The sequence below is a fragment of the Callorhinchus milii genome, unplaced genomic scaffold (assembly GCF_018977255.1).
Source record: "Callorhinchus milii isolate IMCB2004 unplaced genomic scaffold, IMCB_Cmil_1.0 Scaffold4, whole genome shotgun sequence".
Classification (NCBI taxonomy): domain Eukaryota; kingdom Metazoa; phylum Chordata; class Chondrichthyes; order Chimaeriformes; family Callorhinchidae; genus Callorhinchus; species Callorhinchus milii.
In genome coordinates, this window is record NW_024704745.1 from 72383152 (window position 1) to 72399019 (window position 15868).

At 38.6% G+C, this 15868-nt stretch overlaps 1 protein-coding gene across 2 annotated transcripts in view; it reads left to right on the plus strand.

The window, feature by feature from the left end:
• The window catches only part of LOC121848913 (neurobeachin-like), a 158058-nt gene extending 150711 nt beyond the window's left edge, over positions 1-7347 (plus strand). For both annotated transcript variants that reach the window (XM_042334623.1, XM_042334622.1), the window contains one exon: positions 5722-7347. In XM_042334623.1, coding sequence (XP_042190557.1) covers positions 5722-5812 — 91 coding nt within the window. In that variant the 3' untranslated portion in view covers positions 5813-7347. The remainder of the gene's footprint in view (positions 1-5721) is intronic.
• Positions 7348-15868: the final 8521 nt, after the last annotated feature.

A 15868-nucleotide genomic window follows, 5' to 3' on the forward strand; every position in this document is an offset into this window, starting at 1 on the left:
AGAGGAAGGTGTTCTGGTCAAAAATCCACCAAACAATTAGTTTGTTCATTCTCCAGCTGGCTGTTTTATGGGACTTCCTTGTGTGCAAGCTGGCTGCCACATTCTCTACAAATACATTAACCTAATTATTCCAAAGCACTTTGAAATGCTTCAACTGTAAGGTGCTGTATGAAAGGTGAGGGATTTTTATTTTATTATATATCAACAACTTGCATTTATAAAGCGCCCTCCATGCCGGGCGGGGTCTCTGAGCGCTAAACAATGGCAGAGCCCGAGGCAGAGCCACGGGGAGGGGGAAGGTGACCACAGGCGCGGTCCAAGAGGAAGGTTTTCAGGCGCGACCTGAAGATGGAGAAGGAGGGAACAAGGCAAATGGGGTTGAGGGAGGGAGTTCCAAAATTACGGGGCATAGTGGCTGAAGGCTCCGCCGATGATGGAGCAGAGGATTCGGGGGATACGGAGAAGGTAGCGGGTATTGCTGTGGGGAGAGAGGAGGTTAGAGAAATAGGGGGGTGCCAAGGAATGGAGGGATTTAAATACTAGAGTGAGGATCTTGAAGTCGATCCGCTTTGTGCCAGTGGCGTTTGGCAAGGACTGGAGTAAATGGGGTACGAAGTTTGGTGCGGGTGAGAATGCGGGGGCGGAGGTTTGAATGAGCTGGATTTTGTGAATAGCGGAGGAGGGGAGACCGGCGAGGACGGAGTAAGAGTAGTCCAGCCAAGAGGTGACAAAGGCATGGACAAGGGTTTCAGCAGCTTTTGGGGTGAGGTAATGTCAGAGACAGGCAATATGGCACATATCAACCAACTTTATGATTGAAAGGTACGAGCGAGGGAGAGAACAAATGAAAAAAATTGCATTTTAAATGTATAAATGTTGAAATGACTCAAAGCATTTTGCAGTGGTTACTGTCAAAGAATAGTGACTGTTATTGAATTTTGCAAACAGCAACGTCCCACAAATAGCTATGAAGTGAATAATCAAATTATCTGGACAATATTTTTGGCCAGGACAGTGGGAGAAATTCCCACCTCTTTTCAAATGGTGTTGCATTGACATCTCATTAGAATGATAACACCTCCAAGAATGCACCACACCCAATACTCACTGGAGTGTTAGCCTAGATGATTCAAGTCTCAAAGTGGGAGTGACTGCACAATGCTCTGGCCCAGAGGGGAGAGTCCTGCCAACTGGACCAAATTGACACTAGCTGGGAATGTATCCACACCCTATAGCACTTCCCATTTGCGCAACATTTGTGNTTTTTTCTAGATTGTTAGACTAGTTTAACCCTAATCCTAATGTGGCCTGGAGGTGGCTGGAGGATAGTTACATGGAGTGATATAGCATGGAAACAGAGTATTCAGACCAACCAGATGCTACTGGTGTTTATAGTCCACACAAGAAGCCCTCATCCCTCCAATTCCCTTCTGCTATACCCCTTCTACCTCATGTATCCACCCAAGTTTTCTGTTAAATACATTGATGATTCTTTCCGCAATCACAGCTTCTGGCAATGCGTTGCACGCATTCTCACTATTCTCTGAATGACAAAGTTCTTCTTTCCCTCCCTATTAGATTTACATTATATATATTATTATTATTATCTACTACTATCTATATTGTAGGTATGTCCTCTCATTTTAGCGAAGAAAAAACACGTTATTGAAGTTCATCATCTTAAACACCTCTATCAGGTCCCCTCTCAGTCACATCAACGCGAAAGAGAAAAACTCTGACCTGTTCAATCATTCTTGAGACCTATATTCATTCATCCCTGGTAACATCCTTGTAAATCTACCCTGTACCCCATCCAATGCTAGAATAGCAGTGTTAAGGATAATTTTTATATTTTATATAAAGCATCACATTTGTCAAGGTATAGAATTTATCTGCAGATTGTGGAATCTGTTTTCTCTTCTCTTGTTTTCCCTAAGCCTAATTATGTAACCTGTCACAAGTGATTTTCCTGAGTTAGTATATTGGTCTACTCAACCTCAACGTGTTGCCTTAGTGCCACTCCTAGTTCATTTTTAGTTATGCCTCATTTAATGCGGAGATGGATGTCAAATTTGTCTGAATTTATATGTGAATCAGACATCTGTTTTCTTGCTGTTTCAAAAAACTTTCACGTTTTGTACTCAGGAACAGTTTCACAAACCAGNTTTTTTTTAGAAAAACTGCTGCTATAGGATTGTCCTGAAAATTAGGATTGTGGGGAATTATGGAAAAGTTTTAAATTCAACCATAATTCATGAAGCCACTTTTCCACATTTATTAAAGAAATGCCAAAATTCGGATATAAAATAATCCTTGCAATTGGTATCGTGCCTATAAATTTGTTTAATGTCAAGAAAATTTCAGTGTTCAGAATTTCTGTGACGTGTAGGGAAATTAAACTAAATTCAAGATTTTTCCAGTAATCTGCACAATCTTAATTTTTAAAACAATGGTTTAAGACTAAGATCATGAGATATTTTAGGATGCAAGTTGGTAGCCCTGAGAGACAAATACTTTATAATTTTTGCTTGGATTTGTTGAGGTCCTCAGTGTCTGCAATAAATACTCTCAGGCCAGGTATAAATGCAAAGCTAAGTTCCCTCTTACTGTGCCTGTGTAGTGTGTGAGAGCCCTAAATTACCGTAACAACATAAGATTTTTAACTTCCTTTTCAAACCACCCTATGGCCTCTCTGAGTGAGAATGCCAAATTAAGCACAGTTCGTGCTGTGAACATTTGCCCACTAGGAACTGAGAACTGGATTGAGTTTGGCCTAAACCTATTCATATGAGATCCCTAAGTAATAGGAGAAACTTCCACAGCATCAATCTGGGCTGAATTTGAGATGTTTGCAAAATTTTAATATAGCCCTCCCACCCTTTGGACAAGGTAATTCAGAGGAAAATTGTCTGAAAGTGTATTGGCTATATAAGGCTATATATTGACAGATTTTCATTTTGAGTAATAGATTTCAGAAGTGAAACTGATGCCTATTTCTCTGAGCTGGTCAATCCTAAATTACACCTCACACCTGAATAAAGACATAAGGAGAGAAGGAGAGGGAAAGTATTACAAAGAAAAAGAAAAGTTGCACCACTCCAGTAGTCTACAAAATACAGTCACTGCATTTGACAGAACATCTTGTGAAGTGATTTAAAACTTCCTCCTGACGTGAAAGGTGATATATTAAATGTAAGTTTTATTAATTTATTTAGTCTGTCTACTGAAACTCTGACCAGACTATAGAAGACCACAATAGCAGGTTCCTGCTGTTTTTGTTAGTAATCAAACAGCTCTTACAGTCCCTTTCTATGGCATCTTTACCGCTAATGTAGTATGATATGGATTTATAATGCTATAATAATAAGCCTTGCATTTGGTGTAGTGCCTTATCAATCTTCGAGACGTTTCAAATCGCTTCACAGAATATACTGTAAAGTGAATTGACTATATTTTTTGTGGGCGAAACACAGCAGCTAATTGCCAACAGCAGTGTCCCACAAACAGTCATGGATTGAGTGACCAAATTATTTTCACTATAAACTATAAACTGATATTTTAATACAAGTCTTCCAATTAAGGTTCATGATTTGGGATCTCAGCAGTTGGTCACGTCACTTTATATGCCATAGCAAATATAATAGCTGATTTTCTTTAGGTTTGCATGAATAATTTGATCATATTTCACTCTGAAAAGCACAGCATCGTGACTTTTCAATTGTAGCTTTCTTAATTTCGCAGCAGCTCTTTCATTCAATACCCACTGTCATTGTTACTTTCTGCCGCCCACACTCATTGTGTACAGCTTCAATAATTGTCCCATCTGGTATCTTGATAAAAATGAGAGTTAGGTTATGGTGTACAGCTAATTATAATATGAGCTTTGTTCCCCCTTTTTTTCCAGTTTGAAAACCCAGGGTATTTTTAGAAACATATCAAGACCAATTGGAAGACATTGACCTGATGGACTAAATTTCCTTCCGAGCTTTGTTCTTTCATATATTGAAATCAAAGCTTTTGATATTTCCTAAAATTAGCTGAAAGCTACAATTAATTTTTCCTTGTTGGAATGTATTTCCAAGGTGGACATTAAAGATCCTGTAGCACTATTCGAAAAGAGAAGGGGACATCATGCGTGGCCCAGCCAACAATACTCCAGATAACTTAAATCATTCACTTTAGTGGCTGTTTGTGAGACAATGCAATACACAAATTGGCTGCAGCGTTTGCCAACAAGATACAGGCTTTTATAGTAAATCCTGTGAAGCACTTTAAGTCATTTTGATGATATGGTAAATTGCTATAACAAGTTTGAGGATTATTATTTATTATTTAAAGGTTGGTAGGCTGTCAATTCAGGCTAAATATTGAATGCTTGGAAACTTATCCATTGAAGCCAGGTCAGACTGAGCAAGAAAACGTATCAGCCTGATGGAAATGGTAGCTCTTTCACTCCTGAATCAGGCATTTTGGAGTTCAAGTTGAGGTTTTGAGCTCATACTCTGTGCTGACAGACAGATAATTCAAAGTGAACTGATAATTCAAATGGTAAAAGCTTTTAAAATACGCAGATGAGGGAGAAATACTTGGTTCAATATCTTCCATTGATGATACTTTACCAGTGATGGTAGTATATTTATGGTTTAGTTTTAAATAGGATATTTGCACTCATTGCCAAGGAACTACTGGATATATTTTATGAATGTGAAAGATGTTTCAAACTGGCTGCAGCTCAGTAGTTAGAACACTCGCCTTGCAAGCAAGACACCTGGGTTCAATTCCAGGCAGGGCAAAACCTTGGGCAAGTTTCCTTACTCCATATGCCTAATAATAATCCGTCCAAAACAAAACAATAATAAGATGGTCATTTCATTCCATGACTGTTTGTGGGACACTGCTGGGCGCATTTGGCTGCTGCATTTCACCCACAAATATACAGTCCGTTTACTTTACAGTATATTCTGTGAAGTGCTTTGAGACGTCTATAAGACGTAAAAGCGCTATATCAAATGCAAGGATTATTATTATTATTATATATAGCATATTGTTCTTAATATGTGGGGTTTTTTAACCCCTAAATTCATTTTATATTTGTTACTCGCCTTAAATTGACAGACTAACCAAAACAAAATGCTGCTGTTCTGTCAGATACTGCCAAGAAACTCCTGTTACACCCACTCACTAGAATCACAAAATTGCATGCAAACATGCGATACTAATGGGGCAAGGATTTGCCCAAATAACAACTGGATTGTTTTTGGCCAGTAGCAAGAAAGTAAGTGTAAGTGAACAATTAGAGAGAGGAGGGGAAACCGAGAGCGAAAGTCATTCGGAGGCAGTGACAGAAATAGAAAATGAGAGAGTTTGAGAAACGGTTAAGAGACACGAAGAGATAGGGAGCAGGACTGGCACAAAATTATATCATAAAAAAGCTTCAAGTCATGTTGGCCACAGTGCTGGTTGTTAGAGGGATTTCACAACAGTGATATTGTCTTTAGTATATTGTCTCCAGTGTCAGTTAAACAGTGAGTTTATTTTTAATATTTCAATCAGATTATATCAATTTTTGAAATTTACCAGACAATTCTCATCCTATAATTGCTTCAAAAAGATACTGTGGGTTACCCATAGGATTGTTCCTTTAACTGACTGTTACGTGTATGCAAGTGATATTGATAAACGACATTTCATTCCAGTGTTATTTTTGATTTGTATTTACAGGACACTGATAACCGGCATGGCTTCAGGAAGTATCGTAGCTTTTAACATAGATTTCAACCGGTGGCATTACGAACACCAGAACAGATACTAAAGCAATTTCAAGGAAGGCTGAAGTGTGATTGCCAGTTCCAGCTGAGAGCACAAGTGCTGCAGTGAGTGCCCCAGGTACAGGCGATGGAATGTGATGCCCTCTGCATTGACCTCTGTTGTACATTCCATTACACCCAGCAATAGCTGTACATTGTATTCTTTCCATGTAAAACCAATCACAATGTGTTTTTCCTCCACAACTGAGCACCAGCTGGAACAAAGAAATGTTGTACTAATTTACGATTCCGTGATGTAAATCAGATGAAAGGAACCACGTCAGGGTAATTAATATTTCCAGGTAACTTTATTTATCGATGGTAGTAGTATCAAAGAAAAACGTTTCGTCTGAACAAGTTATCCAGATATTATTTTGAGCTTTGAGCTGTGGGAGACCTCTCAGAAAATCGTCATCACCCTTTCATTTTTTTGCAGTATCCAAACTGTGAAGCGAGAACACATTTTATATGTTAAATGGATACTTTTATTTTAAGAAAATGAACCTGTATAAGAAGAAAATCAATTACAAAGTTCCATTGTACAAGGACTGTAAATCCAGTGCATTTGGTCCAACCCTTTGGGTATTTCTTCAAATAGCTGGTAGATCTTAGCGGAGAATATCTGATGTTGATCAGTTCATTGACTGTAAAGGACTAATTTAACCTGACCATCTGATTTTACGGTGTGCAGTACGAGCCTCATTCTATGCTGTGTCGCATGCATATTCTCAACTTGAAATTCCAGTTTGGTTTCTGTACACTGTTCTAGGTTATCTTAATGAGATGAATATTGTGAGATCTTGGCTCTCCAGCTTATAAACTACATTTTCAGCTTTCCTAGCGGGCACAAGAAGGGGAGAACCTTGCTTCTTTTTTAATAAAAAAACTGTAGCAAAGATCATTGTCAAAGAAATTTCTGGCACATTATTAGGATTAAACACACACACACATACACACACACACGCGCACACACTACAGGGGTTTTAAAAAAAAATCACTTCATGTTTTCTTCTTTGTATATTTGGTGACTGTATTGTCAAATGTCATAGATGTACATATTGTGTTGGTAGGGCTAAGAGGCATGTAACAAGAATGTAATTTCCCCAGAAATTACACTCACTTTCAGTTTATTTAAGAAATAATTATTGGATTCTTTGTATTGGCACTTTGCACCAGATACATATCATTATTTATTGCTGTGATTACTGATTTGTCATTCACACTGTATTAGTAAATTTTAGCACTGAATTCTTTACTTGTTGTTTGTATTTAAAGAATTAAAACCATGAACAAAACTCACTGCGTAACTATTCAGTTGTACATCACATGTGTAAGCAATATCATGCGTTTTTAGACTAGAATCGGGGAGGGGGAGGGAATAGCCATCTGGAAAACAAATCATTTCATCTGGAGATCACAGTGAAATATTTTGGATATACAAAATCCTTGAGCTATTGTAACAATGTTTTATGGCAGAGATGTAAAATATGCCAGATGTGTGTCAGTTGGAAATTAAAAACGAAAAAATAAAATATGCAAATAACTCATTTGTTTGGTTAATTTTTTGTCACGATAGTGTTTTGCAACATTCTGTGTCAAAGAAATTCAGGAACATGAGAGGATGTTTTTCATTAATTGAAAACAAATGATTTGCTTCTAAACATAATTGGTTGTCATTTGTTTCTTCTTCTCTGCAGCAAATTGCAAAACTTCAACAGATTCAAATGACGTTCTAGATGAACAGATTTTTAAAATTAGATTTGAAATGCAGCAACCTGAAAATACTGCTGCAGACTTCATTGAGAAATTCAATGAAGCATTCACTAAAATGTAAAACCTTCCTCTTTATCTGGGGTTTCAAACCATCCTTACAATCAGTACACTGTGATTTTCTTGCAACCCGATTTAAAAGAAAATACTTGTCATTCATTTGTCCTCCATATAAATTGTAGCAGGCCCGTCATTCGATGGGGGAAAATCATCGGGACAGTGTCTCTTTGAGAGTTTTGTTCGCTGTGAACTAAAAAAAAGCCATGTGATCTTCCCCCAGTCCACATTGCATCCGAGTCGTGGCGCTCGATAAGCCTTCAGTTCTTTATTCTGCCATTGTTAGCAACAACGTCTATTCCCTTTACCGGGAAATCGTTCAGTCTATTTGTAGTTGCATTGGTTGAATATTTGGTTCCGTAATTTAGTTGCTGATATTTTTTCAGAACTAAGAGTCGTTTGGATCCCAGCTTTGCTTCATTTGATGTCGGCATCAGGTTTCAAATTCTGAACATCATGATAATCCCCTACAGTGTCTTTGTTGCTTTTCCATTGAGGCACAGATTTGAAGTTACCAATGCCTGTCTTCTTCTGTTGGAAATGGTTCATCGAGAACGTCTAAGGCACTGCAAAGCGATCCATGAACAAAGGGTGGCTTTGCTTGATGCACCTCCCAGTACCAAGAATGGATCTTTGAAATGAAAACAAAAAAAAATGAAAATGAAGAGCAAATCAATCAACATCTTAAAAAGAAAGAGCTCCATTCTGATAAAGGGTCGCATCTAAAACATTAACCTGTCTTAGCTATCTTTCTCTTTCAGATGTTGATTGACCCACTCTGCATTTTCACCACTTTATGTTCTCTCTTTCAAATTTCCAGAACTTTTTTTCTCTCCTAGTGAGAATTTTCCTTGATCTCCAGTTCAGAGTTAAAAATCCTTAACATTTGGGGTGGTTAAGGACTTGTTAAACTGAAGTGCATTTTAGCCAGTTGGTTAGGTGACCCCACGTCAAATGACCAGGGCAGAAAACAAGTCTTCTATGACCTGATAATTCCTTTCTGGCTCAGGTTGAAGTTATTATTGAAACCTCCAAGGTATCATCTCAACCTCCACCTAATGGTATTGAGATTTTTTCAGTGATCTTCAGCATAGCCGTCAATGCTCAATTATACCAATTTTTAAAACATGACTGCAGACAGCTAGGACATATTAGGCCAGTCTTTGAGCAAGGGCTACCTTGTTTCCAAACTAAAAAATGTTACACATGTTCATGACTTACTAACCACAGTTATTAATGTTTCAGTATTCCATATTATCATGCTTTATCATACAAGACAAGCACCAGCCCCTGCATACAATTGGTCTTCATCAATTCGTACCCAACTGCATCTTTTTCGATCACACAAGCCCACTGTGTTCTTTCTTCTTTGATTTGTTTTGGCAGATGGATTCATAGACTTTGATGTAGTTTCTGATTTGAATTAATTTTGAGAGTCTTTTGAATCCGAAGAGAGCGGAAGACGTGCTCGGCCTGTCATAGTGTCAGCGCCTGCTGGGCAGGTTTAAATTGGCGGGTTTGAATCCTGAGCAACATCCTGTTTGGGTGTGTGGTGAATATGGTATGATTCAATCCTGTTTTTGATAAGAGCTATCAACCTCTACAAATCAAATATTGCAAGATTGAGGTCCTGAGTAGGAATTTCTTGACAAAGTCTAAAATACTGTATCATTAGAACTTAAGTATATCCTTTGCTGTGGTGGGGTGGGGGGTGGTGGGCTCAATCAATTCTTGAGTGAGGACCATGTGCTGCCAAGAGACTCTCAAAAGCAAACTAGTAATTTCTGCCTTCTTCCTCCAGGGGACATGTGTTGCTCCTTACTTGGATTGATGCAATTAGATACTGTATCTTTTGTGTCCATAACATAGCTCCCAAAGTTTCTTTTCTGGCTAATAAAACGTTGTTATGTAACCCAAATATTTATGCAAAAGGAGCAGTTCCAAATATTTACATTGCTAAATGTTATTCGGGAAATACATTCAGAAGAATTATGAAGTTGGTTACAGACTTCACAGATGTAGTTTCATATGGAAATATTTTACCCAAACGTCCATGCGGTTCAATTTTCATGGGGTTGGCTACTTATACAATAGGCTTTCTGGCTTGAGTAGCTAAAATGTTCATGAAACATTAACAGTGGTAAGTTTCCACTATTTAATTTCCACAAAATGAAAATCAATGAATAATAATTTGGCCGATCAATCCATGATTGTTTGTGGGACACTGCTGTACGCAATTGGCTGCCGTGTTTCGTCCACAAAATATACAGTAAATTAACTTTACAGTATATTCTGTGAAGTGCTTTGAGACGTCTCGAAGACCTCATAAGGTGTGGAGTCATGCAGCGTATTAGTTAGAGCACTAGCCTCACAAGCAAGAGAACCTGTGCTCAATTCCCGGGGCGAAATGAAATGTTAGCCAAGTTTCTTTACTACACACGCATCTGTTTACCTAACAGTAGGTAGGAAGCCGGTTATTAGTTGATTGGGGATCTCTTTTCCGAGGGTAATAATCCCTCGAAAATAAATAAATAAATAATTTGGTCACACAATCCACAACTGTTTGTGGGAGAGTGCTGTGCGCAATTGGCTGCCACATTTCGCCCACAAAATATACAGTATATTCAGTCAAGCAATTTGTGACATCTCAAAGTCATGATAAGGTGCTACATCAAATGCATGGATTATTATTGTTATTTTCTTCCACTGCAGTTGCTAAATCTCCAAGGAAACGTCTTAGATTATATTTATACTGCAGTCACTGTAGGAGGGCGTGGGTCACCCCTGGAAAACAAACTTGCACCAAGGGTTTATTTTGATAAGGAAGCTACTGTTTTATACAGCCGTGTTCTCCAGACTCTCCCATCTCGCTCCAGCATCCAGCCTTATACTGGTGCTGATTCATTAGCAGGTTGCTGGTACCCAATTAGTACTTAGGGCTGGAATGTCAAACAACCCTGATTGGAGTCCAACCATTGTTAGCTACATTGATTTTAAACAAGTAAAAAACGTACGTTCCTTAACACATAAGTGGAGCACCTATATCCATAGAATGCAGCAACAGGGTTTATCTCCCTGTCACAGTCACACTGATCAAAATCTACATATTCAATGAACATTATTATTCAGATCTACCACATTTCCAACCACACGTTTAAATAGCACCCTGTTCCTATTTAAACAAAGATATTGTACAGAAAAAGAAAGTTGCATTTCACAATTTTAAGAATACGATTTTTAATGAAGTGTTTGCTGATCAATATAACTATCTGACACAATTGTTGGCACAGTTAAAAGGACTGTGGCGTTGCCCATCACAACCTTATTCAAAAGAATGACCAAGGTATAACAATCTGGGTAACAGGTACTATTACAACCTCATTTGTGTCTTGATGTAGTTTATACGGTTGTAGTTGAAGGATCAGAGGTCCAAACAATGTTTATCTTCGTATTACAATGCTGAATGATATATCCTCCCCCAGACAGGATAAACTGACAGCTGACGTGATTCAGGTGGGTTGAATTTTGGGAGCGAACCCACACAGTAAAGTTACAAAGACCAGCATTGATCTGCAAGAGCCATTGTCACTCTATGCATGTGGCCTGGCATTACCTTTGGTGTAAGTGTTGGCATACCATTGAAAGTCAGGAATCCCCACTCCAGCGCAGAGCATGTTTTACTGTGACTGGTGGGAAGATGTAAATTCTCGTTATTTCAGATCGGATATGGAAATCTCTGCTCCTGCGTACACTGGCTGGCAATTCCTTCAACTAAATGCTAAATAGTACATTTTAAAAGGAGTAGAAAAGCATAGATACCTTGGGGTTAACATAGAGAAATCTTAAAATATTTCATAATGTTGGTAAAGTGAAGGCAGGTGAACAAAGCTGTGAAGAAAGCTAATGGGATCCCAGGTGTTGTAAATCGGGGCAAGAGAATATGAAACAAAAATAGGCGAGACTTAATGTGTATAAATCATTAGTCTTCATTTAAGAGTATTGTGTCTAGTTTTGGTCATCCAATTTTGTTTTGGGAAGCCAAAAGTACAGCATTGTTTTTAAAAATCCAAAGATGGGTAAAAAAAATTGTTAGGAGTCATATTGGATTATATAGAATCCAATTGTCTGCTCCAAGGTGTATTGTTCTCTACCAATTTGAAATGTCAACATGACTAAAATCCCAATCAATCCCCCATTATCATGTTGGGTTATTCTCCATTGTTACCCAGTTCCTTGGTTCCTTTGCTGCCAAGCCAAAAAAAAATCTTAGTTTGCTGTAGCGCTAATGTCAACTGATAGTGATCAGCAAAACACTGGCTTGTATTTTGATCACTTCATGAGTTTGCACAGTTATATCACAGACTAGATACCAGAGGTACCACAGATTAGCATCCAAGTTGTAGTCAAAAGATTCAAAGTTTACCTGGGCCTCAGACCAAGTGAACTACACCAAAGGTACAAAGCACAGTATCATGCCAATATTTATGTAGTTTACACTGTTATTGGCCAAGAGCCTGATTAATAGATATGGGCATTTTACTATGCTGAAGAAGGACATTCATGCCATCGTGTCTATGGTAAGCAGTGTGAAGCACCTTGGGGCATTCTCCCGATGTAAAAGGCGCTATACAAATGTAAGTTTGTTGATGTTGTTGAAGTGCTTTGAGATATCCTGCTGACATGAAAGACATTAGGTAAATGTAAATTGCTTTGTGATGGCGGCTCTTTGAAAGAGCTGTCCTATGAAAGATGTACTGCAGCATTAGCAATACAAGAAAAGTGCTTTGGCTCAAAATGGAGGAACAGACACCCCAAGGACAAGGAAGAATATCTTTTCACACAATCTCAATGTAAAAATATTGACACAACACCAATGTGAACTCACCGATGTGAATCAAAGATGCAGAGTAAAGGGATACTGAAGAAAGCTTTACCATAGTTTGTATATCTCACTATTAAGCTTAAAAGATCATTATTCCCCAAAGCCTTAACTGCCTTGTGATGGAATACTGTTATCTTGTTTTGCAGCTTCAAAAAAATCCATTCCTAGCAGCTGGAGACAGTATAGTCCAAAGCCATGCAGACTGACAACTTTATGAGGATTGTCAACATTGTGCCAGAGTCCATCATCTACTGTATAACATCAGTGAGATGTGTCCAAGCTGTCAGCCTCCACAAGATCTTGGCTGGAGCAACACCTTAGGATTTACTAACACTTACGCAGACCTCAATATTCATGCCAGAGAGAGAAGAGCTACGACAACTGCATTTCATCTTTTGTATCAAGCTAAAATTCAGCACAGAATACCATTAGCAAAGCCTTATTCACCCTGTTCTGTTTGTGGAACTCTTTCAGGAAAGTCCCAGCATCTGTAACTCAGTCTCATGTCTGTCTCGTACCCGCAGTTAACCAGAATTTCTTGAAGCAGGGTAGATGAAATACGGGTTACGTTTTGGGAAAGCTGTGACTTTTAGATGGCATGCTGAGAAGCCATAATAACATTTATAATAAAAATAATCCTTGCATTTGATATAGTGCCTTATCACATCTTTGAGACATTTCAAAACGCTTCACAGAATATACTGTAAAGTAAATTGACTGTATACTTTGTGGGCAAAACGTAGAGCCAAATGTACACAACAGTGTCCCAGGAAATAGTAGATTGAGTGACCAATTTTTTTTAAAAAAGGGATTATTACCCCCGGACCAGTGATCCACTAATCGATTAACAACCAGGTTCCCACCTATTGCTGGATAAACAGAAGCGTGTGGAGTAAGGAAATTTACCCAACCTTTCGCCCTGCCAGGAATCGATACCCAGGTCCTCTTGCTTGCGAGGCGAGTGCTCTAACCATTAAGCTACAGAACTCCAAGGAAAGGATACAAGCAGCAGAGTTCCGGATAGTCTGCAGTTTGTAAAGGAAGGAGGGAGATAGTCTAGCGAGCAGAGCATTGGCGTAATCTAGCCTGGGTGTGATGAATGCCTTGGTGACAGCAGTTTACTAGCACGAAGAACTGCAGGGTTAAGGCCATCGGTTCAGTGAAATGAGGATATTTATCCCTAAATTACATATTGACAGTTTCCCACCTCCCCACACGTCTACTTCTTGCTCCGAGACGGGTCATATCAACTGTAATCTACTTATTACACCATAACATTGAACCTCTTGCACCTTTAAGTGGCTGCCAATCCTATGTGCAAACGAAGAGGTCTCCTGTCAGCAATCCCCTTCGTTGTCTGCTCAATAAAGATCAACTGCTCCAAACTCATTGCAACTGCTATAGATTCTTTTCCACAACATTTTCCACCTCTCAAGGAATTATGTCCCACTTTCATCCATTCTAATACACTCCTGATGCATTACGTTGAGAAAGGCGTTTTCTTGAAATGTAAGGATTATTATTATTTATTATTATTCCAATTAAATCAAGAGAACCAGGGAAGAAGTATAAAATAATGCTATGTTTCTGGACTGTGTGTTACACTGATATTCTCCGCGAATACTAAGAATCACGTTTCATTTTATTATCTCAATTTCTGATTTTTGAGTGTTTCTTATTACATTTTTCTAGCTGAGGAATGTCATTGCTGGTGAATGGAATTCAATGTTCCTGTTCCTAAAAGGAGTGACATAGTTCATGTTTTCTCCCAATATGTGATATGGGAAGAATAATCAGTTATTTTTTATATGGTTACAATCCAACGCGATTGCCAGCCTTTTTACTACGCTACATTGCTTCTCTGTTCCTCAAAACCCTCCATGGCCTTGTCTCACCCTACCTACTGCAACTCTTTTGATCTGCCTGCTCCCACTGCTCAGTGTACACTGAAGTTCTTCATGTCCACCACCTGGTCCACCCTACCTACGGGGGTAGAGCTTTCAGCCATTCTGTCCCTCCTCTCTGGAACGCCATAATGGAATCCCTCCCTCCCTGCCTTCTTTCCTACTTTTAAAATCCACCTTAAGACTAACCTCTTTGACCAAGGTTTCAGTCAACTTTCTACATCCCCACCCACCCCCTCTCAGGGTCCCAGCCAGCTGTGGTTTGTTTTTTAAAAATCATTGAATCCCATTTGCCTGACTTTTACATATACCGTGTAATACCCTAACTTTTAAACATCTTTTTCTATGGCTAAACATTTTACATTATCACAACCTTCTGTGAAGAAATGATTTCAGATCTAGCTTCGATCTATCCTGTTTTGGATCTCTCCACTAGAGACAAAAATCACCCACTGTCCAGACTGCCAATTATTTTAAACACCATATCTGTCACTCTACAAAAATTAGAACAATAAAAATCAACAGCTTATTTTAGCTCTCTGAAAGAAAGTAATTTAATCCCCTTCTCCTTCTTTTCTTCATATCGTGGAGTCCTGTAGCTCAGTGGTTAGAGCACATGGTTTGCAAGCGAGAGATCAGGGTTTGATTCCCGGCAGGGGAAACCTTGGGCAAGTTTCCTTATTCCACATGCCTGATAATAATCCCTCAAGAAAAAAACCCAATAATAAATTGGTCACTTCAATCCATGACTGTTTGTGGGACACTGCTGTGCACAATTGGCTGCCCACAAAATATGCAGTCAATTCACTTTAGAGTATATTCTGTGAAGCGCTTTGAGATGTCTAGAAGACGTGAAAAGCGCTATATCAAATGCAAGGATTATTATTATTATTTTATTATTATCCGTATATTTCTCCTCTTCAGGTAATTATCTAATTATTTCAAAAGCTTAAAAGTTAATATGGATTCTTCCTACCACAGTTCCAGTAGGATTCCAAATTCTAACAATCTTCTGTGTAAAACCAATGAATTTGTCCTAGTGTCCTGGCCAACAGTTCCTGACATAAATTGGTCATTCACTTCATGGCTATCTGTGGGACATTGCTGTATGCAAAATGGATGTTGCACTTGCCTGCAAATACACTGTCACTACACTTTACAATAAATCCTGCGAAGCATTTAGGGACGTCTTCCCAGTGTAAAAGGCGCTATATCAAATGCTAGGATTATTAATTTTTCAAACCATTCCCTTTGTTATTTGATAATTACGTTAAACATAGACCCTCTAGTTACTGGCTCACCCATCAGTGGAAATGTTAGTTTATGAAACCATAATTTTATAAATAGTTCTCCTTTCAACATTCTCCATTCTAAATGCTGAATGCTGTTTGCACAGTTACATTAAACAGTGTTCTGTACCATTTCTGCTGGCACAGTTCATTGATTGA